At 48.9% G+C, this 25219-nt stretch overlaps 1 protein-coding gene and 1 non-coding gene across 2 annotated transcripts in view; both read left to right on the top strand.

Annotated features, from left to right (window-relative positions):
• Positions 1–13688, top strand: part of Paqr5 (progestin and adipoQ receptor family member 5) — a 35285-nt gene extending 21597 nt beyond the window's left edge. Inside the window, exons 4-7 of the mRNA XM_036193356.1 lie at positions 2014–2140; positions 7243–7339; positions 10032–10173; positions 13093–13688. Coding sequence (XP_036049249.1) covers positions 2014–2140; positions 7243–7339; positions 10032–10173; positions 13093–13334 — 608 coding nt within the window. The 3' untranslated portion in view covers positions 13335–13688. The remainder of the gene's footprint in view (positions 1–2013; positions 2141–7242; positions 7340–10031; positions 10174–13092) is intronic.
• A 933-nt stretch (positions 13689–14621) lies between these two features.
• Positions 14622–14781, top strand: LOC118588157. The gene has a single exon (XR_004945553.1). It is a non-coding gene; the product is annotated as a U1 spliceosomal RNA (small nuclear RNA).
• Positions 14782–25219: the final 10438 nt, after the last annotated feature.

Genomic DNA, 25219 nt, shown 5'->3' with positions numbered 1-25219 from the left:
TGAACTAGCTCTCTCAGGCCCCTCTGATACATATATATTTTTTGCTTGTTTGTTTGTTTTTTAATTCTTGGTTTTTTGAGACAGGGTTTCTCTGTGTAGTTTTGGTGCCTGTCCTAGATCTCGCTCTGTAGACCAGGCTGGTCTTGAACTCACAGAGATCCACCTGGCTGTGCCTCCTGAGTGCTGGGATTAAAGGTGTCTACACTACAGCCCGGCTCTGATACATATTTTGACACAACACTCAGGTCCAGATCCTGACCTTGTACCACCAGTCCTAAATTCAGTCTAAGATGAATTACTTAACTTCTTTAAGCCTTGTTCTCTTGAGCAGACGTAGGAGGGTTATGAACATAATCAAATGCTTTTGAGTCCATTTCCATTTCACAGGGCAGCCATTACTGTGATTGACAGTGGTCGCCTTTACCTGCTCCCTGGCCTATCTCAAACATCTCCTTCTGGGCCCCCCCCCCCCCCCCCCTGTCTCAGATCAGCTTTGCTTCCTGCTGTGTTTTCAGGCAGGTATGAGGCCCCTTTACACTTGCATTGCATACAGTGCTTGGTGCACACCTTGACTCCAATCAGCATTGGTGGAACATCTTGGTCCAGACATCTCCCTGAGCATTGGTTCCCTGGTCTCCTGGAGTTGAGCTCCTGGGTCAACTCCCATGGGAACTCTGCACTGTGCCAGGAAGGTGATGCTCAGCCCTCTCTGTTGGCCCTTGTGTTTGTTTACATGTGTGTGAGGGTGAGGGCACCTCGGGTGGTCCTTAGTTAGGTGCCTGGCACTTTTTGAGACAAAATCTCCCACTGGCCTGAGAGTCACCAATTAGACTAGGGTTAACAAGTCCCAGGGATCCATCTGTTTCTGCCTCCCCAGCACTGAGATTGCAGGTGACTTCTATCAGGCTGTGGTCCCTTCAGGTGACTTCTACCAGGCCGTGGTCCCTTGCCCCTGTGATCCACCTGTTGAATGGGAGAAAAGGCAGGTTGAGTCTGTCCTGTTTTTGCCTCTAGCTATGAATCCAAGGTGCTTGATAGCTTGAAACATTGGTTGTCAACCTTTGGGTCGAGACCCCTTTGAGGGTTGAGCGGCTCTTCCACGGGGGTCACTTAAGACCATTGGAAAAAACATAGATATTTACATTATGATTTATAAGAGTAGCAAAATTACAGTTCTAAAGTAGCAGCAAAAATGATTTTATGGTTGGGGTCACCACATCGTAAGAATTAAATGGTTGCAGCATTAGGAGAGCTGGAACCACTGTATTTGAATAACATGAACTGGGGCAAGATCCAGCCTCTCCCAAAGGTAAGGGTACAGGTCCCAGCCACTCCGAGATGGGCAGTAGTATCTCTTGTTCCTCCAGCCCAAAGCTTTCATGGCTAGTCTCTCTAGAAGGTCTTGATGTAGCTGCCTCCCTCATACTCTAAAACCCAGAGCCAAATCCTGCACTCACTGGTCACCCCCAGCCCACTGATAGGATATCCCTGTCCTTAGAGATGCCCTCTCTTCCTGTGATGCTGAGCTTCTAAGGAAACACCCTGTCCACAGGCAGATGGGTTTGGTAGTGTCATTTAGTGGCAGTCTGTGGTTAGAAGCAGGGATTCATCTCCAGGCTGCCTGGGTTTGAAGCTTATTTCTGTTTTCTTGATGTGTGACTCCAGGCAAGCTACTAGGTCTCCTTGTTCCTCTATATGCTCATTTATAAAATAAGTGTAAGCTTTCTATGGGACAGGATTGTAAAGACAGTATGTGTTCACACTCACAGACACACAGACACACAGACACACACACACACACACACACACACACACACACACACACACACACACACACACTGATGAGAAGGACATTGAGTGGATGGAGAGGCAAGGGGAGGATATTCTGAGAAGGCACAGAGGCAGGCTAGCTCAGGAGTCTGTGCAGAGGATGAAGGCTAAGGTAGTCTTTCCCGGGAGTCTTCACGGTACTGTGGCCTGGCCTGGGTCTCAAGGCTGGTGTTTCTTTTGCAGGCTCAGCCATCGCCTACTCTGCATACACGTTCCCTGACGCACTGGTCTGCAGTACCTTCCATGAATGCTATGTAGCCCTGGCTGTGCTGAATACCATTCTCAGCACTGGCCTCTCCTGCTATTCCAGGTACCGAGCACTCTGATCTCAGGTGGGAAGTTGGGGAGGACCTACTATGCGTCCCCATGGGAGGTAGCCAATGGAGAAGGCTCTAGGAGCCTGGTTCCAGGTAGAGCCCTTGTTGTCCGATGAATTGGTGACTTCACTCATTGTTGGGACAGAAGATTGACAAAAGAGACCGAAGGGAAGAAGGGTTTTCTCTGGCTCACAGTTGGAGGGTATAGTCCATCAAGGCAGGAAGTCATGGCAGCCGGGCCTTGAGGCAGCTGGTTTCTATTTTTTAAATGTGGGAGGATAGATTTCTGTACAACATCAGAAAGGTTCACCCCAGCTTGCTCTCCATTTGCCCAGATGTTTGAGAAGGGTAAGAGGCAGACATGGTTTGCTCCCCTTGTGGGTGAAAGCGTCTTGTGGTGTGTCCTGTACTGGATTTTGTGTGGCTTCATCCCCCGGGGAAATGCTGGGGATGGGGGATGGGGAGGGTCTCTCTTATTTGTGGAAATCATAGAATTCCTTGAAAGCTAGGTGGGGCTTGAATCTACCTGTAGAGCCAGGAAATAAAGCCCCTTGTCCTGGGTTGCCATGTCTTTCTAATTCCAGGAGGAATTACAGTGTATGGTATATAGCCTCTGCACCAGGGTGGAAATCTGGGGATCCCACTGATGGTGGAGAGGGGTTAGGTCTCCATTGTGAATGAAGCAGTATGCGTGCATGGTAAGAGCTATGCTCACAGCACAGAGATGCAGTGTGCCTGGGTGATCTTTCCTCTGGCTGCCTGGGCTGCTGGGTAGGCCTGGACTCTCCCGAATCTGGTCTTTGGGTCAGTTATTGCCCCGTGTAGTTGGATCTTAGGTGCCTTGTGGTTCTGGCATTCAGAACTGGGATCAGAGGGAACAAATGCTGTGGGTAGTGGGAGTTGAGGCAGCTCATGGGTGTGAAAGATACAGTCCCACAAAAGTGATTTCCCAGGGGCTCACAGCGCAGTGTGTGAGGGAGATTTGCACCCTCTTTTTCCCCCAGGGTACTCTTGAGCAGGGAGAAATGAGGAATTTGTAGATAAGGATAAAGAGAGACAGTTAGAAAACACAGGCCAGCCTTGGGAGGCCTGGATCCTTACCCACCAGCCTCTTCTGTCTCTGCTAAAGGACTGTTTAAAGGAATGCCAAGGGGTGGAGCAAAGACCTCCCCCAGCACAGCCAAGTGTAGACCATCCCAGATACCTGGTGACCATGCACATGGTCCAGCCATCCCCCAATGCAGCCCTGCTCAGATCTCACTGGGAAACCTTTGTGGGCTCCCACGAACGTATTTGGACATTTGCAGCCTTTTAAATTAAGTTTTTAAATGTTTCTTACTGACCACCTGTTAGCCACCAGGGTCCATTGCTTTCTTTTTCCCAGAGTCCTCCTTGAACGTGCAGGCTCAGTGGTGAGTGTTATGGATTCAGCAAGCCTGATGTATTTGGATGGTGTTTGTCACTGACCTAGGGATGTCTTGTGCCCCCATGTTTTGGGCCTTCTCTCCTTGACTATGACACAGTTTGTTTCTGATGATCCAGAAAGCACATCTGGGTAATTGTCCCCACCCACCTGACTAGTGTTCCTCAAAGTCCGCCACACCTGGAAGAGTGAGGTCTTGCCTAAAGAGGGTGCCAGGTGCATGAAAGGCAGGACACGGACATGGACACACACACACACACACACACACACACACACACACACACACACCAAAGAGTCTGAGAGGGAACTGCCATTGCTCTGTGGAGCAGAACAGAGAGCAAGGGAAGCAGGTCACGTGGCTGACATACATTTGGGTACACAGGGCCCTGAGAGGCTGTCTTAGAACTGAGAGGGAGCACGTGACAGACCTGAAGCTGGAGATAAGGAAGGGCCTTTGGGACAGCGCAGCCAGCCTGGGCAAGGATGTTAGTGTGAGAGAGTGGAGGGCCCACGCTGACTGCAGGTGGGAGGGAGGAGGCCTAGAGAGGGCCTGAGGGCAAGCTGGGAAATCTAGTGCCCTCTCATAGGTCCACCCTTTGCTCTTCATGGACAGGGATCTCCTGGGCTCTTCTTTCTGGGCTCAGCTTCCTCTCCACAGGACCTTTGAGATATGTCACCAGTAGCCGTGTGGGGGTCCTCTCGCGCTGCCACACTTGAGAGAGGAGCTAAGCCCTTTTCTTTGTGGAAGATAATCAGAGCCCCAACATGCTCCCTTCTTGACCCTGCCCTCAGCCCGCAGCCAGCGAGCCCCCCCCCCCCACACACACACTTGATTTCTTTGCCTCACACCACCCTTCACTGTGGATCTTCCTTTCAGGGTGCCTGACCGGCCTGTGAGTTTGGTTTGGTTTAGTGTATTTGAATAGAGGGTTCCACTGTCTAGCCCTGGCTGCCCAGGCACCCATTATGTAGGCACCCATTATGTAGCCTAAGACTACCCTCTCACCTTAGCACCCCCACCCGCCCCAGTGGGGGTTGCAGACATCCACCAGCTCTCTCCCAACTTTCATGAATTTTGTTTTTGTTTTGCAAAGTCACTGAGGTCAGTATGGTGCCATGACAGAGTAAATCTGAACCGGAGGAGTATGTGGAGTGGTAAAAGCCAGCCTCAAAGGGGTGGGGTCAGAGCTGGGGCTGGGGCTCACCAGATGAAGTTCTAGAGGCTGTGACACCTCAGCCAGATGGCCAAGTGCAGCCAGGGCTAGGGTCAGGCATGTGAAAATGGTCCCCTTCCTGTGAGTCTCCAAACTAGGATAAAAACCCACACACAAATAGAAGACAATGCACGCACGCACGCACACGTGCACGCACATGCACATAAGTGTGTGCCTTGCAATTGAATAACTTCCAATTAACTGCTTGCATCAAGCATTAGTTTTGGTATTTCCGTTGCCAAGATTTATTGACTCACCCTGGTCTTATGGGAGGCTTCTCCCCGGATCCAGTGTTTCCTGCAACTGCTTCCCAGGCAGAGCTCTCAACCCCAGGGTGTGTAAGCCAGCTGTGCTTTGGAAACTGTTGCTGGGTGCTTTGAAGGCATCACCAGCCAAGGCTGCTGCCTCCAGGAATCTCTGGCTATGGTGACATCCTGTGGTAGGATGTGGAATTGCATCTTGAGAGTGGTCCCATCTTCTGTGGTTAAGGGCTTTTTTTTTTTTTCCTTTTTCTTTTGTTTTCCCGTCCTCTGTTGCTTTGTCTCTTCTATTCTGCTTCTTCTTCTTTTTGTCCCCTGTAGACTCAGCTTTGCTGCTGGAGAGGCTGGTCCATTTGCCCCCCCGGGGAAGCACTTTTTCAGACCTGGTGACACGTGGTCTCAAGTCGCAGGAAACCCGTGCTTTGGGGGACAGCCCTCACCAGGTCAGAGCCAGGTTTTCTTCGTGTGTAAGTGGCCACAAGGAGCACTCTAGGAGTGAGCCTGTCCCAGACACGGCAGATGCATAAGGGGCCTGTTATGGTTGGACAGCTGTTGCTGGGGTTGTGGGAATGTGCTTGCTTCCTTTGGCCCCTGGGGGAAGAAAGACAGAGGCTGGGGCTATGGGGCAGGCAGGCAGGGCAGTGTGACACCTTGGGGACAGACACCCTGGGCTAAAGCCTAGCTGTGGCTGTTCTCAGCTCCTTCTTGGACCATCCACCCAGAACCTGTCCTCTCTTGGTCTTACCCTCTGCGCTGGAGTTGAGCAGGAGTGGTTGGTGTGCTTTCTGATCTATGGTTAGCACCTTGGCTATGCATGATTGGGGGGCCTCATTTCTTCAAGTCTTTACAACACTGTGAGGGAGGGACAGTTCACACACAGCTTTAGGGGTAACTGCCTTAAGCAGCGTGGTCCTGGTGTGTCCATCCTGGGTTGTGACCAGGTGTGTCCCCATGAGACCACAGCCCGGCTGCTTCCTTCCCCAGTGCTGTGGCATAATCAAGATGGTAATTGAGTTTTGGTTTGGTTTTTTGACACTATAGCCCAGGCTGACGTCAAATTCACTAGATAAAATATATTAAAAATGACTTTGTGATCTTCCTGACCTCAAATTCACTTATAGAATATATTAAATTTATTTAATATGTTTAATATGAAAATATATTTAAAATGCCTTTGAGCTTCTGATCTTCCTGACTTGGCCTACAAGTGCTAGAATCACAGGAATGTATCACCGTGTCTGGTTCATGAGTGCTGAGGATGGAACCCAGGGCTTCCTGCATGGTGGCTAGACAGACATTCTACCAGTCCCAGAGCTGCAGTTTTGTGTGGATACCTTGTTCAACCCTAACTTCCTGATATCCAGTCTGGGTATCCAGAGAGGGGTAACCCAGGTCTAAAGCTGTTACTCCTCTCTAGGTCTCCTGAGGCCCAGTGGTGGCTTATCCAGGAGGACCTGCTTCTTGCTTCTAAATAGTTAGTGCAGTGGGTTCCTGTTGGATTCTGTCTTTGCTTTGGAGAGCAGTGGGAAAGCTCATGGAAGAGAGAAAGACAGACCCTCTGCACATTCACTTTCCCCAGGCCAGTGTTCCTGTGCATGATATATTCTAAAAACTTCTCTGGGTAATCCAGCACCCCCTTGAACCGAGGTCTTTGTAGGGCATCACCTGAATGGTTCCAGTCGTTTGGGTGCATCTCTGCTTCTGTAGAATGTGCAACCCAGGGTCTGTGCTTGAGAGGCCCCTTCCTGTCTTGGTGATGTCAGCCTTATATGCATTTACTATGCCAATGGTGCTGGGTTCCCTGGAACTAGAGTTGCAGACAGTTGTAAGCTGCCATGTGGGTGCTGGGAATTGAACTCGGATCCTCTGGAAGAGCAGCCTGTGCTCTTAACTGCTGAGCCAACTCTCCTAAAACCTCTTTGCTGTCAGTCTCCTCTGACCTTTGCAGGGTTTCTGTCTGAGGCCACGCCCCCACCCTCGCCCCCGCCCCCACCCCCACCCCATGCTTGGTTTGCACCCATTGCATTGGAGCAGTTTCTCCTTCTTAGCTGAGGTTTTGTCGTGTCCACCAGTGTAGGAGGAAGGAGAGAGGCTTGTGGAGAGGCTGTGGTCCACAGGAGGCCATGTAAAAATGCTTGTCCTCTGGTGATGACCCAGATGCTGATGTGCAAGTTCCTCCATTTCCTCCCTGACTTCAGGTTTCTCGAACTCCAGAAGCCCCGGCTCTGCAAGCTGCTCCGGGTCCTCGCCTTCGCCTACCCCTACACTTGGGACTCACTCCCCATCTTCTACAGGGTAAGGACGTGGGCTACATCTCCTCTCTTCTTGTCAGCAAGGCCAGTGGCTTCCTTGTTTCGTGAGCTCTGAGGGAGTCATAACACTAAGTGGGCTCGGGGGACCCATAGGAGTTGAGACTCTATGCTGCAGGTAAGAGACAGTGTGAACACAGAAGCCCTGGCAGACAAACTGACTAGAGCCTTAGGAACAACCACAGAGACCTGGGCAAGTGTCTTAGTCAGGGTTTCTATTGCTGTGAAGAGACACCCTGACCACGGAAACTCTTATAAAGGAAAACATTTAATTGGGGCTGACTTACGGTTCAGAGGTGCGATCCACTATTGTCATGGCAGGACATGGTGGTGTGCAGGCAGACATGGTGCTGGAGAAGGAGCTGAGAGTTCTACATCTTGATCTGCAGGCAATTGGAAGTGAATTGTGAGCCACTCTGGGTGTAGCTTGAGCATAGGAGTCTCCACAGTGACACATTTCCTCCGACAAGGCCACATCTACTTCAACAAGGCCACACCTCCTAATAGTGCCATTCCCTATGACCAAGCATTCAAACACGAGTCTGTGGGGGCCATTCCTATCTAAACCACCACCACAAGGCAGGCGGCCTGGGGTTTGGTGATCATCAGTGCCAGCTGGGCCAATCCATGCATGATTGTATATGATCAGTAATACAGTGTGTTGGTGAAGGAAAAGGCAGGGATGGAAGTCTTATAGGACAGATGGGAATGAGGCAGAGAGCACAATGGAGGGAAGCAGAGGCCGGACAAAAGGACAAGAGGGGAAAGATTCTCATTTGCAGGACCCGTGAGCCGAGTTCAAATTCTAGTCCCCATGGTTCTTTGCTGTGTGATTTAGGCAATATACATAACCTTTTTGAGCCTAGGCTTCCTCATCTTTGCCTGCTTCTATAGGAGATAATGAGGATTCTTGGATATAATGGATCTTATAGGTTCAGCGTTACCTTGTGAGTAGGCTTCTCCCAGAGGCAGTATGAGGCCCAGATGGCAAGGGGTGAGGGTACAGGGTAGTGAAGTTTTCTTTTGAGCTGAGGATCGAATCTAGGGCCTTGCGCTTGCTAGGCAAGCGCTCTACCACTGAGCTAAATCCCCAACCTGGTAGTGAAGTTTTTTCACTTGCTACCTGAGACACTGGGTATTTTCTATGTATTGCCCTGGGAGCATCTACAGGAGACTTGGGGATGGGAGTGCAGCTCAGAGCTCCTACCGCACACATACACAGGGAACTTCAGCTGACACCAGTCACCAGTAGACATATACAGGGAACTTCAGCTGACATCTGTTACCAGTTTCATGTAGATTTCATGCCGTGTGATGCTGTCTATAGGCTGTGTGGGACAGTAGGGCAGAGGGGCAGGAGGTGGCTACATTAATACCAGAATTGCCCTGCCTAGAGTCTAACCCTTACTCCACTGATCATTGGTGCTTTGCAAGTCAATCTCATGCTCACTTTCCTTGTGTGCAAAATTCAGAAGTAGAGTCTGCCTTCAAGACCCAGAGGCCAGAGGAAAAATTCCCACAATGCCAGCAGAAGCTGTCCAACTGCAGCAGGCCTCATCTGAGGCCCAGAGATAGCTGGCCTGGTGCCTCTAGTAAGGGGAATCTACTATTGTTATTTATAAAAATAATACAAAACTCTGCTTAACCTTGAAGCAATATAATGGCCGTACGTTGCGGGGTGGTTGATGCTGGGCCTGAGGTTTTCTGTGTGCTAGGCAAGGGCTCTACCATAGAGCTATATCCCCAGCCACTTATTGATTTTGAGACAGGATCTCACTAGGTTGCTCAAGCTGGCCTTCAACTACCTCCATAGCCTAGATGGGCCTTGAACTTCCAGTATTTCTACCTTAGGAAGTGAGTTCCAGCTTGAGTCACCAAGCTAGGTCAAATGGTGATCCTTTTCAATGATGAATGCTTCTAAGCTTGTTTGTTTTTAAAGAGATTTTTTTTCCTATCACAATTATTTATTTATTTATTTTTGTGTGTGTGTACACATGCTTGCCTCTCCTTACATGCGAGCCACAGCAAGCATAAGGAAGTCAGAGGACAACTTGTAGAAGTCAGTTCTCTACGTGGGTCCAAGAGTTTGAACTCAGATCATCAGGCTTAGTGGCAGTACCCACTGAGCCATGTTGCCAGCTTGCCTCTAAGCCTTGAAACCTTCATTATGAGCCTCGGTCTGTAGCTCTGCATCTGGAGTCGGGCAAATAGGACCATTCCTCTATGCTTGCATTTTATTTTCAGAAAAAGCAGCAATATCTAGTAGGGCTTTTCTTCTCTCTCTGCTCATCTCTCTCTTTTCTTTCTTTTGTTTGCTTGGTTTGGTTGGTTGGTTTTTCCGGACATGGTTTCTCTGTGTAGCCCTGGCTGTCCTGAAACTTGATCTATAAACCAAGCTGGCCTTGAACTCACAGAGATCTGCCTGCCTCTGCCTCCCAAGTGCTGGGATTACAGGTGTGTGCCACCACTGCCTGACACTCATTTCTTTGCGGTTCTCTTCTCTTCTTTTTCCTTTCCCCTCATCCCCACACATCCCTCCTTCAGGCCACAACCCTGAGGAGGTGAGGCCTGGGCCTATGGAGCTTGTGTTGGTATGCTGAGAGGTGTGGGTCTGAGAAAGAAGACCCAAGGTCTGGCTTCTCAACGGCTTTTATTTTTTGTTTTTTAAATACCTGCAGCTCTTCCTGTTCCCAGGGGAGAGTTCAAGGAATGAAGCCATCTTGTACCACCAGAAACACATGATCATGACCCTCCTGGCCTCTTTCTTGTACTCTGCTCACCTGCCAGAGCGATTGGCTCCGGGACGCTTTGACTACATTGGTGAGTGTGGCAGGGCAGGGATGGGGGTGACCCTGAAGCAGGGGGTGGCTCTCTCGGCTTGGGTGGGAACATCCTTGACCATGTATGTGTAGCCACAAGGTAGGGGACCTGGAAAGGAGTGACCCTAGAGGGAGTCATCCATGCATAGGTCACGGTGAGTGACAGTACAGCAGTGACCTTACATCTTGATTGAAGCCATCATTTGTGTTCCAGTCCCTGCCACAGGGAGGTCGGGGACAGGTAGGTTCAGGACCCTGAGGCATTCCAATGAGCCGCACCATCTTGTTGGCACCTAGAGTCTGACTTCCTAGTACAACCTGAACATGGGGGGCAGCCAGAGAGGAAGAGGGAAGATGGGTTCGCAGGTGACTGAGGGTCCCAGATGGCAGGCAACTATATAGAAAGTCTATCTTGAACATGGTGAGTGGAGGGCCTGGAGTCACGTGGAGCCGTGGGCCCCAGGTGTATCCCTGACTGAGGCTGAAGCTTCCGTGCCCAGACTCAGACCTCCTGACCCAAGAATTCCAAAGCTGGGGCAAGGCCAGCCCCCACAGAGGCCATGTGACACTCGAGGGAGCCAAGCTAAGTATGACTTGAGAGGGCATGTGATCTTGAGAGGTGTCAGAGCACGGAGCTCCTAGATGCTGCAATGGCCCCTCTCCGTTCCCCCAGAGCAAGATGGGTGGGGTTCTCCCCACCTGTCCCAGCTGCCCCACCTGGCTCTGACTCTGGCTGGAAAGAAGCACGTTGCTTTTCTGTTATGACCAATCCTCAAGGGTTTATTTGGGTTTATGCCTTGAGGGTGTGACCCACCATGAAAGGGAAGGCATGGCGGCAGAGCCTGAGGCAGCAGGTCGGATGGTGTCCACAGTCAGGAAGCAGAGAGAGATGAACGCGGGTGCTCAGCCTGCACCCTTTCATGGGGTCCAGACCCCAGCCCATGGAATGGCCAGTCTTCCCACCTCAGCTAACCCAATGCAGAAACTCCCTCACAGACACACACAGGTTTGTCTCCTGGTGGTTCTAGAGACTGTGAAGTTGACAATATTAGCCATCACCGCACCTTTGAGTGGTTTCTGTAGACGGTGACAAGCCTTTGGCTGCTGGGGCTGCCCCCCTCAGGCGAGGGGCCAGCTCTTCCATGTCCATAGTGGGGCCAGCTTTCTTGTGAGGGGCAGGACAGCTCTCCCAGGTGGTTTCTCAGCATTGCCCTTGGATTTCAACATAGTTCCTATGATCCCTGTGGTATCTTGGGCCATGGAGATCATCAGCACAGACCCCAGCTGCAGCAGGACCACTGACCCAGACATGGTCCTTGGCAGCAGCTCAAGCTCAGACATCACCATGGCCCCAAGGGTAGCCCAGGCCACCCAGATCAGTATGGACCCTGGCAGCAGCATGGTCCTAGGGTACCAGCATTGTCTCAAGTGGCTAACCAGACCCTAGGTATCCACACAGCCCCCAGTGGTAACAGGAATGAGCCATGGACATCAAATCAAACCCTGGCTGCTGTAGGGCCACGGATCCAGACATGGCCCTTGGCAACAGCATGGACCCAGACAACACCATGGCCCTGGGTGGCAGCTCAGGCCACACAGGTTGGCATGGCCCTGGCAGTAGCACAGCCCTTGAACACCAACATAGCTTCAGGTGGCAGCCCAGACTCAGATCCCAGGCATCTGTGTGGCCTTTGGTGGCAACACAGGACATGGGCATCAACATGGCCCTGGCTATGGTAGGGCCACAGACCCAGACACGGCCCTCAGCCTGGGCCTCGATATCACCATGGCCTCAAGTGGCAGTACAGGCCACTCAGATAAGTATGGAACAGCTGGAGCATGGCTCTTGGACAATAACGTGGCCTCGGGTGGTGGGCCAGGCCCAGGGCATCCGTCTGTTCTTCAGTGGTAACTGAGGCATGGAACATTAACACAGACCCTGGCTGCAGTAGTGTCATGAATCCAGACACCAAGACACTGGGTAGCAGCGCAGGCCACGCAGATCAGCATGGTCCCTGCAGTGGCAGTCCTCAGATACAACAGGTGGTGGCCCAGACTCTGGGCCACAGATGTCAACACAGACTGGCATTGTCAACTCCCCGGCGGGGGTAGGACCATAGCCCTTGGCAGCAACACAGGCCCGGACATCACCACGGCCCTGGGTGGTAAGCAGGCCACCTACATTAGCTTGTTTCTCGCCAGCTAGGCCTCTTCAGTTCTGCCTCTTTCCACAGCACGACAACTGGTCCGCTTCTCTTTCTTCCCCATTCCACCCCCATGTATTTGCTCATCATTCTGGGTCTAGCTAGACCCACTGCAGGCCTGTGGATATCTTCAGCCAGTCTGGGTCCATGAGGAGCCAACTGGGCCTGTGGCTGTCTTTCACCTGCCTCTCTAAGCATTTCTTACAAGTGAAATTATAAAGCTAGTGTGGGTTGTACAAGCCTGTAGTGCCAGCACTCAGGAGGTGGAGGCAGGAGGATCAGAAGTTTGAAATCATCCTCAGCTACATAGTGAGTTCAAGTCAAATCTGGGTTACATGAGACCCTGTCTCAAAAGACAATCATCTCTGAAATAAGTTACAAATAAAATCATATATGTGATCTCTTGTCGGGCTCCTTGGATTTAACCATCCCATTTTTAGTAGACATATCCTAGCCTGCATCCATGGACCTTTTGATTGATGACTTCCCAGCACTAAGTTTATTCTGTGCGCATGCATGTGTGTGTGTGTATATATGGGTGGGCACAAGCCACGGCATGCCGAGGTCACAGGACAACTGGTGGGAATGTGTACTCACCTGAGGGTCCCAGGAGTGGCCCTCAGGCTACCAGGCTTGGTAGCAGGAGCCTTCATCTACTGAGCCATTCCTCTGGTTCTGAGTGTGTAATCTTGATGAGCTTTTGTGTTGTTTTTTAGGTCACAGTCACCAGCTGTTTCACGTGTGCGTGATCCTGGCCACACACTTGCAGATGGAAGCCATCCTTCTGGACAAGACTCTGAGGAAGGAGTGGCTCTTGGCGACCTCCAGACCCTTCTCTCTGCCTCAAATAGCAGCAGCCTTGCTTCTTTGCATCATCTTCAGCCTCAGTAACATTATTTATTTCTCAGCTGCTCTGTATCGGACCCCTGAGCCTGAGTTACATGAAAAGGAAACGTGATTTCAGAACATGCCAGCCTTCAGTGTTGTCATTGGGGTGGTGTCGACTTACAGTGGCCAAAAGGATTTGTAGTGACTGATGTCTTGACATTTTAAAATGGATTTGTATCAAAAAAAGTATTTAACCTGGGGAGAATTCTCTACTCATGCACTGATTCTGTAAGTGTTCTGTAAAAGGGAGACGTGGGCTGAAGTCCAGCAGAAGGCAAATTATTGAAATATTAAGTTTTAAATTTATTTCAAATGGGGTGTTTAGGGAATGGGGATATAGCACAGTTGGTGAATACTTACCTGCAATATACAAAGCCCTGTGGTTTTTGTTTGTTTGTTTGTTTTTTGGTTGTTTGTTTGTTTGAGACAGGGTCTCACTATGTGGCTCAGGCTGTCCTGGAATTTACTATGTAGATCAGGCTGGCTTCAAACTCAGAGATATGCCTGCCTGTGACTCCTCAGAGTTGAGATTAAAGGTGTGTACCACTATACAGAGTCCCTGGTTTTGGTCCTCAGCAAGGCATGAGCCTGGCCTGATGGTGCATGCCTAGAATTCCAGCACCAGAGAAGTAGAATCAGATGAGCAAAAGTTCAAACCCATGGTTGGATACTTAGTGAGTTTGAGGCCATCCTTGGACCCATGAGATTCTGTCTCTAAAAAATAGAGTTCTCAAGTCTATTTAAACAGTCGGATTAGACAATTTGCCCTGCCCTTCTAATTTTATATTAATGTTTAACATGAAACTGCTGCATTTGGTGAATTCTGTATAGCTAAGCGTCTTCCTCAGATGAGAGAGCTGGTTCAATGAGTTACAAAGCTTGCTGCCAAGCCTGACAACAGGAGTTTGATTCCCAGGACCTGCTGCAAAATATTCCACAGTACAGAAAAATTGTGTTGACCTCTGGAGCTGAGTGTGTCATCCCAACACGTAGGGCTCCCTGTCACCTTTCCAAGCAATGAAGAAGCTGTCTTTGGAGATGTCACATGCCTGACATTATTTTAGTTTGCCCAGTATGCTGCCAGACTTAGTATTTGTGCAGAGAGTGTTGAAGACCTTACCAATGAGACAGTCAAATGTTCTGTCTTTAAGCTTTCCTGTTAAACAGAAACACCAGGTAAGATTGTGATACACATTTCCCAGGGTGAACCTAAGGGTTCTGCTTTCTGAGGTTAAATGCAGGTTTTTGTAGAGGAAATGTGGACAGGAACACGTCTACAGGAGGACTCCAACACAGGAGGGCCAGGAGCAAAAGCTAAAGACATTTGTGGTCCTTCATTTGCAGTTTGATCAAAGTTCCAGCAACCTGGGGAGATACCATGATCAGGAAGGTGGTTGTCCCAGGGCGAGGCTTATCCATTGCTCTCCGGATGTGCAGACCCCTGCGATTTCCCCAAATGTGGGAAACTCGACTGCTTAATTTGTGGTAGTGGGGGACTGCGTTTGTGCTCTCCCATAAGGGAAAAAAAAGTTCCAGCAACCTGCCATCTATGTGTAAATCCCTGTTTTCTTTCCAGAGTTTTCTACTTATCAATAATATTTTTTAAAGTGAATAAAATAAAAATGAAGTCTTGTGGGTCAAACCCTAGACTAAAAAGTAAGTAAGTCAGGAACCTTGAAGGATAGGCTCTCAAGAATGCATACTAATTTAAAGCTGCCTGTTTCTTGTGTGTGGATGAAACGAGGTCAGCCATCTTCCTGACTGCTGGGCCAGCCTCACGTTGAGGATCCATGCTTTCCCTAACATGGCAGATGACAGTATCCCTTCTGGAACAATAAGCTGAAATAAACCCCTTCATAAAAAATAAACAGTAACAAGAAATCTCTCTCTCTCTCTCATACACACACACACGCACACGCACAGGCACACGCACGCACACACACACACAACAAAACTCTGCTAAGAGCCATGACCTTGTGCAACGATCTTTGGGGCCTAACACAGAAAATACTTGTGCAGAGACATCTAACCAAGTGCCTGTCTGCCTTTGGACCAATGTTACCCTTGTTATTGATGCTTAGAACCAAATATTACTATATTCATAAGCAATATAGCATCTTACTCATTTTGCCTTAAAAATACTCTTAGAGTGCTGGAGATGGCTCCGTGGGTAAAGTGTTTGCTATGAAAGCATCAAGGCAAGTTCAGATCCCCCAGCATAACCATGGAAACCTAGGTGTGGTTTCCTTACATGTACCTCTAACCCCAGCACGGGACAGAGATGGGCAGGTCCTGGGAACTCACTGGCCAGGTAGTCTATCTAAACATAGAGGTTTAGTAAGAGGTCCTATCTCAGCAAGGTGGAAGCAGTGGAGGTAGACACTCTGACGTCAGCCTCTGGTCCCACATGCACCAGCATGGATGAGAGTGTCTAGGCATACTCATTCTTGACTCCTTAATGTGCATGTAACTTACCACAGCATGGGTGCAGCCATTGCAGCGCTGCTCTGGATTAATTTGTTGTCTTTGGAGAAGCTCTGTCATTTGGGCACATGATATTAAACACAGCAATTCCTTGTTTGTTGCATCAGTAATTAAAATTTGGCATTTTGTAGTGTTTTCAGGGAGTCCTGAAATGCTGATACAAACCAGATTTTAACAGAGGCCCATCAACCCGATCGGCACTTGGTAATGACTTTGTGGGGGGCCATCCATCACAGTACTAGGTCCTCTTTGCTGACTCTGGAATACCCTCTGTCGTGTAACACCCCTCCAGGATTTAAACAGCTCAGGCATGTCTTTGCCAGTAGCTCATAGTCTCATCCTTTAATGACCAGGGTCAACATATTGGATGTGAATGGTCAAGAAATATGGTGTCATTATTTTATTATCTGTTTACTTTTCCTCAAGAAGGGAGACTGATACAATTATATAGGCTGGTAAATTTTGTTACATTAGTTGCAAACTGCACAATAAATTTCATTCTTTAACAGCAATCTGACATTGTTAGTGGCATTCCCCAACTATTTCACATTCTCACAGCCCCAGCTTTATAGTGGAAAGAGGAGGTATGAAATTGGGCTGGGCATATGGCTCAGTTGGTTGTTGTTGCCTGGCATGCATTAGGCCCTGGCTTGGATACCCAGCACTGCATATACTGGGCATGCTCTTACATGCCCGTGATCCCAGCATTTGAGGTATGGGGACAGGAGGATCAGGTCATACTCAGCTACATAGTCTGAGGCCAGTCTGAGATTCATTAGGCAACTGACAAGAATAACTCTGATTCAGTGTTTCTCAACCTTCAAGGCTGCTGTTTTAAACCTAGCACAGGATGGACAGATAAATCCAGACAAAGGTAAGTCCTGTGAAGGACACAGACCTAGGGAGCGGAGGAGAAAGGTAGCCCAGTGAATTGCACAGCCACTCAGATGAGCGAGAGCTCAGGAGAGGCTTCAGGGGCCAAAGGAGCCAGGCTGGCTGGTCAGTAGTGGACAGACATTTCAGGCCTTGGGGCCATCGAGGGCTATCTTACTGGAAGGAGAGGAGTGGGGCCATTCCTTCCAGAAATGTTGAACTGCACTCCAGAAGACAATGATGAATTCTGAAAACGCTCTGCATTTCTCTGAGAGATTGCCCAAGGGCTTTCCTGTGTGCCTTTCTAAGAGTGCGGAATGCTTGGGGCTCCAGACTAAAGCACCGCTGGCAAGACACTTACTAGCTGCCATCTGGTCTACCCTCGGCTTTCTAGAACTGGCTTCGCTTTGGCCTCCTCCGAAGAGTGGACTAAAAGGAGCTCAGAGATACCGTAGCTGCCCCTGGCTAAAGGTTGCTCAACTGTGTGAAACACATTCAGGCCTAAGCATGCGGACAGATGAGATGCAAGGAGGGAGAGGTGCTGGATACTGGATTATTCAGAAAAATCCTCAGGCGGTTCCCCACCTTATGTTGCTGGGAATGGAACCCAGGACCCAGAACAAAAGTTAACCTCACCATAAGACCTACCAAAAGAAAGAAAAACATGTATATAAAAAGTCCTTAGCCGGGCGATGGTGGCGCACACCTTTAATCCCAGCACTTGGGAGGCAGAGGCAGGCGGAACTCTTGAGTTCAAGGTCAGCCTGGTCTACAGAGTGAGATCCAGGACAGGCACCAAAGCTACACAGAGAAACCCTGTCTCGAAAACAACAACAACAACAAAAAATCCTTTATGCAGGGTTGCTAGATGGCTCACCTGTTAAGAGCACTTGCTGCTCTTGGAGAGGACCCAGGTTTGGGTGGGTCCCAGCACCCACACAGAAGCTCACATCAGAAGCTCTCATTCAACTGTAACTCCAGTTCCAGGGGACACAGTGCCCTCTTCTGGAATCTATAGGCATGGCATGTACATGATGCACATACAAACAAGTGCACGTGCACACACACATACACACACACACACACACACACACACACACACACACACACACACACACACACACACAAATAAAAATTTTAAAAAATTAAGGGCATACTGTCTTTGCAAAGGACCTGAGTTTGGTTCTCAGCACCCACATTAGGTAGCTCACCACCACCTGGAACTCCAGCTCCAGGGGACCTGATGTCCTTTTGACTTTTTAGATCCTTTTATGGCACTTTTAGGTACATACCTATACAGACAAACACACACACACACACACACACACACACAAACAAATCTTGAAACCAAATGTTATACAGGCTATACTGTTTTCCTTCCTAATCGCTGCTACTACTGTACTTTTTCTTTTTCTTTTCTTTTCTTTCTTTCTTTCTTTTTTTTTTTTTTTTTTTTTTTTTTTTTTTTTTTTTTTTTAGACAGGGTTTCTGTAGTCTTGGCTGGACTGGAACTTGCTATGTGCTGGGATTAAAGGCATGATTAATCAGGCTTGGCCCGTGTGACTTTTTAAGATGAAGAAATTTAAGTTGGAACATTTATAATCTCTAGCACTTATGTGTCAAGGGGCAGGCAGGTCACCAGTTAGGGGCCAGTCTGGGCTACATAATAACACCTTTCTCTCAAAAACAGCAGAGCTAGTGATGTAGCCCACTGATAATAGCACAGCCTCTGGCTTTTCTTCTCACTGCCAGGGGTGGAGGTGGGGATTAAGAAGCACTATTAAAGTCTACTGTTCTTAAAAGAAAAAAAAAAAAGCATTTATTTAATGTGTGTATGCAAACTTGCAGGAATTACTTTTCCCATGGGGCTCTGGGGATCAAACTCAGGTCATCGGGCTTGGGATCAAGCATCTTCTAGCTCAGCTATTCACTAACCCCAATCCTACTTCAACAACAACAAAACAACATTTCAAGCTTTCTCCCTCCACCTTCTTTTGTTTGGAACCCCTTCTGCGGCAGTGGGAGATCTGCTCCCATTAGCCACATGGCTACGATGTATTTTCTGACTTGCTCAGTCCTTGAATGTTCAGTTTGTTGTTTCAAAATTACTAAGCCATGCCAGGGGGAGAAGGGTGTCCCCACAACTTTACTGTGTTTCAGTTTCCTTCTGTCTGGAGCCTGGGGAAATAGGCCCTAGGCCAGTCTAAAATACTGGGATAGTTACTTTTACTTTCTGTGTGGGCTGTTTATTTCAAGACTATTTATTTCATTTATTGTGTAGGCCCCTCCACCTAATCAATTCCTTGTTTCTACAGTATGTAAAAGATAAACATCTGACCTATCATGGAACAGCTGCCTGGGAACCTGAGCCAATGTTTCCAGGACAACTGATTAATAGCCAGTCAGGGTGACTGAGGTGTGTCGAGTGGGTCCGAGGTGCAGAGCAGCCCTGTCTCCATGTTATCTCTTCTCAAATACCCTGAGCTTCAGCAGTTGCTCGCTCTTTGGTGTTTGTAGGCTTCCCACAGCTAGGCTTGCTTATCTGGGTGTCTCAGCCCAAGACCCACAGTCCTACCCAAGAGAGAGAAAGGTGTGTGTGTGTGTGTGTGTGTGTGTGTGTGTGTGTGTGTGTATGTGTGTGTGCACACAATACACGTAAACACATGCATATATAGACTTTTATGCAAGTTACAGCTGTTTCATTCATACCTGACAAAATGAGGGACAAGTTAAACTCCCATCAGCTAACGAATGGATGTGCCTTCAAGCATTCATACAATGCAGGGCTATTTGGCAATGAAAAGGTACAAACTGCTGAGACATGCAGGGCAGAGATAAATTTTAAAACCTTATGCTGAGTGAGATAGGAGACCGGAAAAGCCAAACATCAGGGAAGGGAATCAGACCAACAGTTGCTAAGGGAAGGGAATGGGGGTAGGTGCTGGTGCTGATGACTAAGGAATACCCTGGGATACTGTAGTGAGAGAGAAATTATACCTCAAATTTGCCTTTTTTTTTTTTTTAAGACACTGCTGTCTTTCTATGTAGGTCTGGCTGTCCTGGAACTTGCTATGTAGACCAGGCTGGCTTTGAACTTACAGAGATTCACCTGCCTCTGCCTCCCAAGTGCCAGCAGCCTGACTTGTTTGTTTTTTTTTTTTTTTTTTTTTTTAGACAGAGTCTCCTTGAACAGGCTTTAGAGCTGAGGATGAACATGAACTTCTTTGATCCCTGCCTCCACCTCCTAAGTGCTCAGATAGCAGGCATGCACCACCAGACTCAGGTTATATGTTGCTGGGGGTTGAACCCAAGGCTTTGTATGTGGTAGGCAAGCAGTCTACTGAGCTCCATTGCCAGCCCCTCAAACCCAAGAAGAAAAGAGGTTCATGTTTTAGACAGCTGGAGTGATGGTTCAGCAGTTAAAAAGCTCTTAACAGAGGACCTGGGTTCAGTACCCAGCGCTCACATGTGGCTAACAACTGTTTCTGATTCTAGTTCTAGGGGATCTGATGCACTCTTCTGGCCTCTTCAGGTACTGCACACATATGGTGTACAGACATACATGTAGGCAAACATTCATAAAATAAAGTAAATACATTTTTCAGAGCTTTATCTTTATGTTTTAACTATGTATAAACATATGTGTCTGTCTAGGAGAATGTGCATGTGAATACAGGTGTCCTTGGAGAACAGGAAGGGTGCTGGATATCCTGAAGCTGTTTTTACAGGTAGTTGTAACAGAACTTGGGTCATCTGAAATAGCAGCAATCACCCTTAACCACTGAGCCATCTCTTTAGCCCCAAATCTGGCTTTAAAAAGTCTCCCAGCGGGGGGTGGTGGTGGCGCACGCCTTTAATCCCAGCACTCGAGAGACAGAGCCAGGCGGATCTCTGTGAGTTCAAGGCCAGCCTGGTCTACAAAGCAAGTTCCAGGAAAGGTGCAAAGCTACACAGAGAAACCCTATCTTGAAAACCCAAAGGTCTCCCAGTTAAGGCCCACTCCACAAGTGGAATCCTAACACAGAGACCCATAACGGACAATGAGCAGAGAGTGAGAGATTTTAGAATATTTGGTCTTAAGTAGGATGTCTTCATCAACCCCTCTCCTCAGGGCTCAGGGATCTATACAGAAGAGGAGGCAGAGAGTTCGTAAGATCCCGAGGGGATGAAGACTACAGAAACAGTGTCCTCCAGGCACAACAGGACCGATAGACAGGAACTCACAGAGACTGGCAACATGCACAGGGTCTGCAGGGTACAATCCAGCTGGGTACAGGTGCTGGCAGGGAAGTCGACACAGGCTCTCACCCCTAACCCAGAAGCTATCTGCACTTGATACCCGCTTGCAAAGGAAAAATGAGTTTTCTCCAGTGGAGTCTCCCTGGGCATATTATCCACACTTAAGGGCAGGCCCCACACTCAGCAGTAGATGGCCACACAAACTCAATGGTATTTTCGTAGTTTTTGTCTTGTTTTACTTCGTTTGGGCTTTTTTTTTTTTTTTTTTTCTTTGTCTTATTCGTCTTTTGTGTGTATATGATGGTTTTCAGTTTTGTGTTTTTGTGGGTTTGTGTGTGTGTTTCTTGTGGTTTTTGGTTTTTTCTTTCTTTTTCTTTCTTCTCTCTCTCTCTCTCTCTCTCTCTCTTTCTTTCGAGACAGGGTTTCACTGTGTATCCTTGGCTGTCCTGGAACTCACTTTATAGACCAGGCTGGCCTCGATCTCACAGAGAGCCGCCTGCCTCCTGAGTGCTGGGATGAAAGGTGAGTGCCGCCACCACTACCACCTGTTTTGTTTTCCAAAGAAAGAAAGAGAGGGTGTGGAGATGGGTGGGTACAGAGCTCATGAGGGTCTGGGAAGAGTTGTGGGAGGGGAAAAGTATAATCAGAATATTGTGCTATTGTGTTCCCAACAATATTGTGCACCCTAATAAACATATCTGGGGTCAGAGAACAGACAGCCACTAGAACAGAGCCAGAAATGGTGGCTAGAAAATGGGTCAGAGCAAGCCATAGCAGAAGTTGGGTGGTGGTGGTGCATGCCTTTAATCCCAGCACTTGGGAGGCAGAGCTAGCCGGATCTCTGAGTTCAAGGCCACTTTAGAAACAGTTAAGCATGGTGACTCATGCCTTTAATCCCAGAAATCCAGCCTTTAATCCCAGGGAGTGGGGGCAGAAAGAGAAAGGTATATAAGGCGTGAGGACCAGGAACTAAGTTAGTTAAGCATTTGGCTGGAGAAGTATTCAGGCTTTCGAGCAGCAGTTCAGCTGAGAGCCATTGGGATGAGGACTAAGAAGCTTCCAGTCTGAGGAAACAAGGCCACCTGAGGAACTAGCAAGGTGAGATAGCTGTGGCTTGTTCTGCTTCTCTGATCTTCCAGCGTTCACCCCAATAACTGGCCTCAGGTTTTATTTTATTAATAAGACATTTTAAGATTTATACTACAGAATATATTGTATAAGTATTTTTTAATAAATAAAAAAGAAAGAAAGCTGTCTCCCAGATATACTTTGCCCTCTTTTCCATACTTCCATGGTCTACATCTCTAATTCTAGAGGGAAATGCAGATCTTCCAGGCTATCGTGATGGATATTTTTAAGAAAATGAATGAGCTAGAGAGATTTACTATGGATGGGAGCAAGGAAGAGAAAACCCAGCCAGAAAGAAAGCTGCAGATGGAGCAAAGGGAGAAAGCCCCTCCAATGTCCTTCAATGACAGCCTGCATCCAGCCTTTCAAACCTCAGGGCCATGCCCGTATGGCTAAGCGCTGGGCGTGCGACAATGCCATCTAGTGAGGCTGAGGGGGATATGCTGGGAGAGGACTCAGTAAACCTGGGCTGTCTGTTGGAAGGTGGAGGCTGAAATCAACAGTGCACGTGACAGGCTGCAGGGGCTCCAGGATCCAGAGCAGGGTAGCGGGCAGATCTGCTGACAGGAGGTATTCTCAGAAGAAAGGAAGAAAGAGGGACAAGAGAGAGACTTGAGTGTGGGGGCAGATCGGTCCCAAGCATGTGTGTTGGAGTAGGGACAGGTGATAGGTGGAAAGGGTGGCCTCAGGGCCCCATCGAGGGTCTCAAGCAATGGGTGATGGCATCACTCTAGAGTGTCACCTGGACCTGTGATTTAGAGGTGAGAGGGCTCTCAAACGGAACTGTATTGAAAGGTGGTGGCTGCAAAGTCTGTTACTATCTGCTTCTGGGAATTGATCCTACCTCCTCCACCCTATAAAAGGGGCATGTTTCCATTGTGTATTCATTGCAGTAGTGTGCAAAAGCAAATATTGGAAAGACTAATGTCCAGTAATATGGGCATTAAACCATGGCTATTGAACTGACTACCCTTATCAGTGCGGGGCCCTACAGGAAGTTTTGAACGGGGCTTGCGTTGCAGAGCACAGGTGTGGATACATCCTTGATGACCATCAGCATAGGGGCAAAGATTGAAGTGGGATAGAATCAACTTGTGGAGGACAAGGGTAGGTTCTGGTGGTTGCACAGGGCAGCGAGTAGATTTTATTCAGCTCTGTTTATCCAGGAAGCATCACAATGAAGAATTTGAAGGTTAGGTGTGCGTTAGCTTAGTGGGATAACTTTGCCTCGCCTCTGTGAGGCTCCGGGCTTGATCCCCAGCACCACGAAATAATAAACAAATAACAAATAAATAAATATATACACCGGAAAGAGCTGGAGGACCCAGAGAAGAAAACTCACGAATAAGGTTGACGGCCAAATTGGTGTAGTCTTCAAGATTATCCCGGAGGTTACGCTGCCAGTTTGAGGCCAGCGTGGACTACCTGAGACCCCTGTCTCAAAATAAGAAAATAAATATCAGAAGAAAGGTCGAGTGTAAACTTATTACCGAGGATAAAAGGAAAAATAAAGTATAAAATACTGTATAATGATAAAGATGGTGTGGTTGGTGGCCCGGAAGCCAGCCAGCCAGCCAGCCTGAGAGTAGAACACTCCGGGCGGGAACGACTTTACTTCCTTTGAGGTTCTGCGGACGAAGGCTGGGAGACCTCAGTCTGCATCAGAACGGAAGGGCCGGGATTTCCCTTCTCAGCCTTTTATCCCGCGCTGCCCTCTTCCGCCTCAGGCTGTTTCTCCCGGGTTGCCAAGGAGACGAGCGCCCCTGCTGACCGCGCCGGTGCTCCCGAGGCCCCGCCCCTTCGCCACAGGCGGCCGCTGATTGGCCTGTTTGAAATGCGCCGGGCGGGCGCACACTTGTGCTTGCAGCGTCTCCGCCGGGCTCTCAGACTGAGTCCCGGTGTCCGCGGTGTCTGCAGCGCTCAGTCCCCGACAGCCCTGCTCCGGTCGGAGCCCCACGTCCTGCGCGCGTGTCCTCCGGATAGCACGGAGCCCGTGGTCATGAAGCCAGCGTGAGTACCAGGCCCCGGAGGGGACTGGTGAGGTGACGGGACGGGGGTCGCCGCCCTCTTCACGCTGCGGCCGGGGGTTGTCCGGGAGCTGAGCCCGGACGTACAGGCCGGACCTCTGCGCCGCCGCGCTCCGGGGCCCGCCGACCCCGGTGTGCCCACGCCCGCACAGTCCACTCAGCCCGCGAAGGTTGGCTCGGAATTCGGGGCTGTCTGCCGCCACCTCCTCGAGGGGACCCGGTTGCTAGCCTTTGGGCTGCCCATCCTGCCTCAGCTTCTTCCTTCCGCCGGGCGGGCTGTGCAGGGGGTGGGTGTAAGGACCCGGAGTGCGCGCGCCGCCGGGGGTGTGCGCTGGCACTTGGGGAAGTTGAGTCCCTGCGGCTCCACGGGCATCCCTGCCCTCGCTAGTCCTTGCCCTGAGGTCAGGTTCCTCCTGCAGCTCAGGCACTCGGCCTATCTTTGTCCCCAGGCCACCCCTCGCCTGCTCTACCTCCCACGCCCACATTCCTCAGTAGTCCCTAGACACTTCGGGAGGGCCGGGTCCTGGTTACACTTGCTCTGCCCTTTTTCACAAAAACGGAACTTGTTTCAGTGAGAAAGCGTCCAAGTCTTTGTATTCACTTAAGGACACCTACCCCAGTCTATCGCCCAACTCTGGTTTGCTGCTATTTTATGTGTGACTTTATTGAGAAAAATATCTTCATAATCTACAGCCCAAACCAATCTTTCATTTAATGTTAGTGTTAAATTGCCCTGTCGCCTATAAATGAGAAAGGAAAAAAAAAGTCTTATGATAGGGAATGTTGAAATAAGTAAAATGTTTTTTTTGTTATTGTTGTTGTTTACTTAAAATAGCAAGAAATTTTCTGTTTGGGACCATATTTGGGGGATGGGCTAAAGGATAATAGTTTTGGTCATTCAGTGACCAACTGTTCCTTGAAAGTACAGTGTAGATGGATTATTTTATTATCTATCTTTTGGGATCCAACCAAGAACATCCATAGTCCTTAGGCATATATGGTCAAAGAATGAATTTGCATTTTTATAATTGAGGTAATTATGCACTGTGCTTGTGCACCTGTAAAAAGTTAAATGTTGGCTTCTCAAATTGGTGGTGACTGTAAAATTGTCACTCAAGAAAATGTACCAACTTTTAAATAAAGAACTGAAAAGTTAGGAGACTGGGGGTGTGTCTTACTGGTAGAGCACCTGCCCAGCATGAGC

The sequence above is a fragment of the Onychomys torridus genome, chromosome 7 (genome assembly GCF_903995425.1).
Source record: "Onychomys torridus chromosome 7, mOncTor1.1, whole genome shotgun sequence".
Classification (NCBI taxonomy): Eukaryota; Metazoa; Chordata; class Mammalia; order Rodentia; family Cricetidae; genus Onychomys; species Onychomys torridus.
This window is presented reverse-complemented; position numbering and strand designations above follow the sequence as displayed.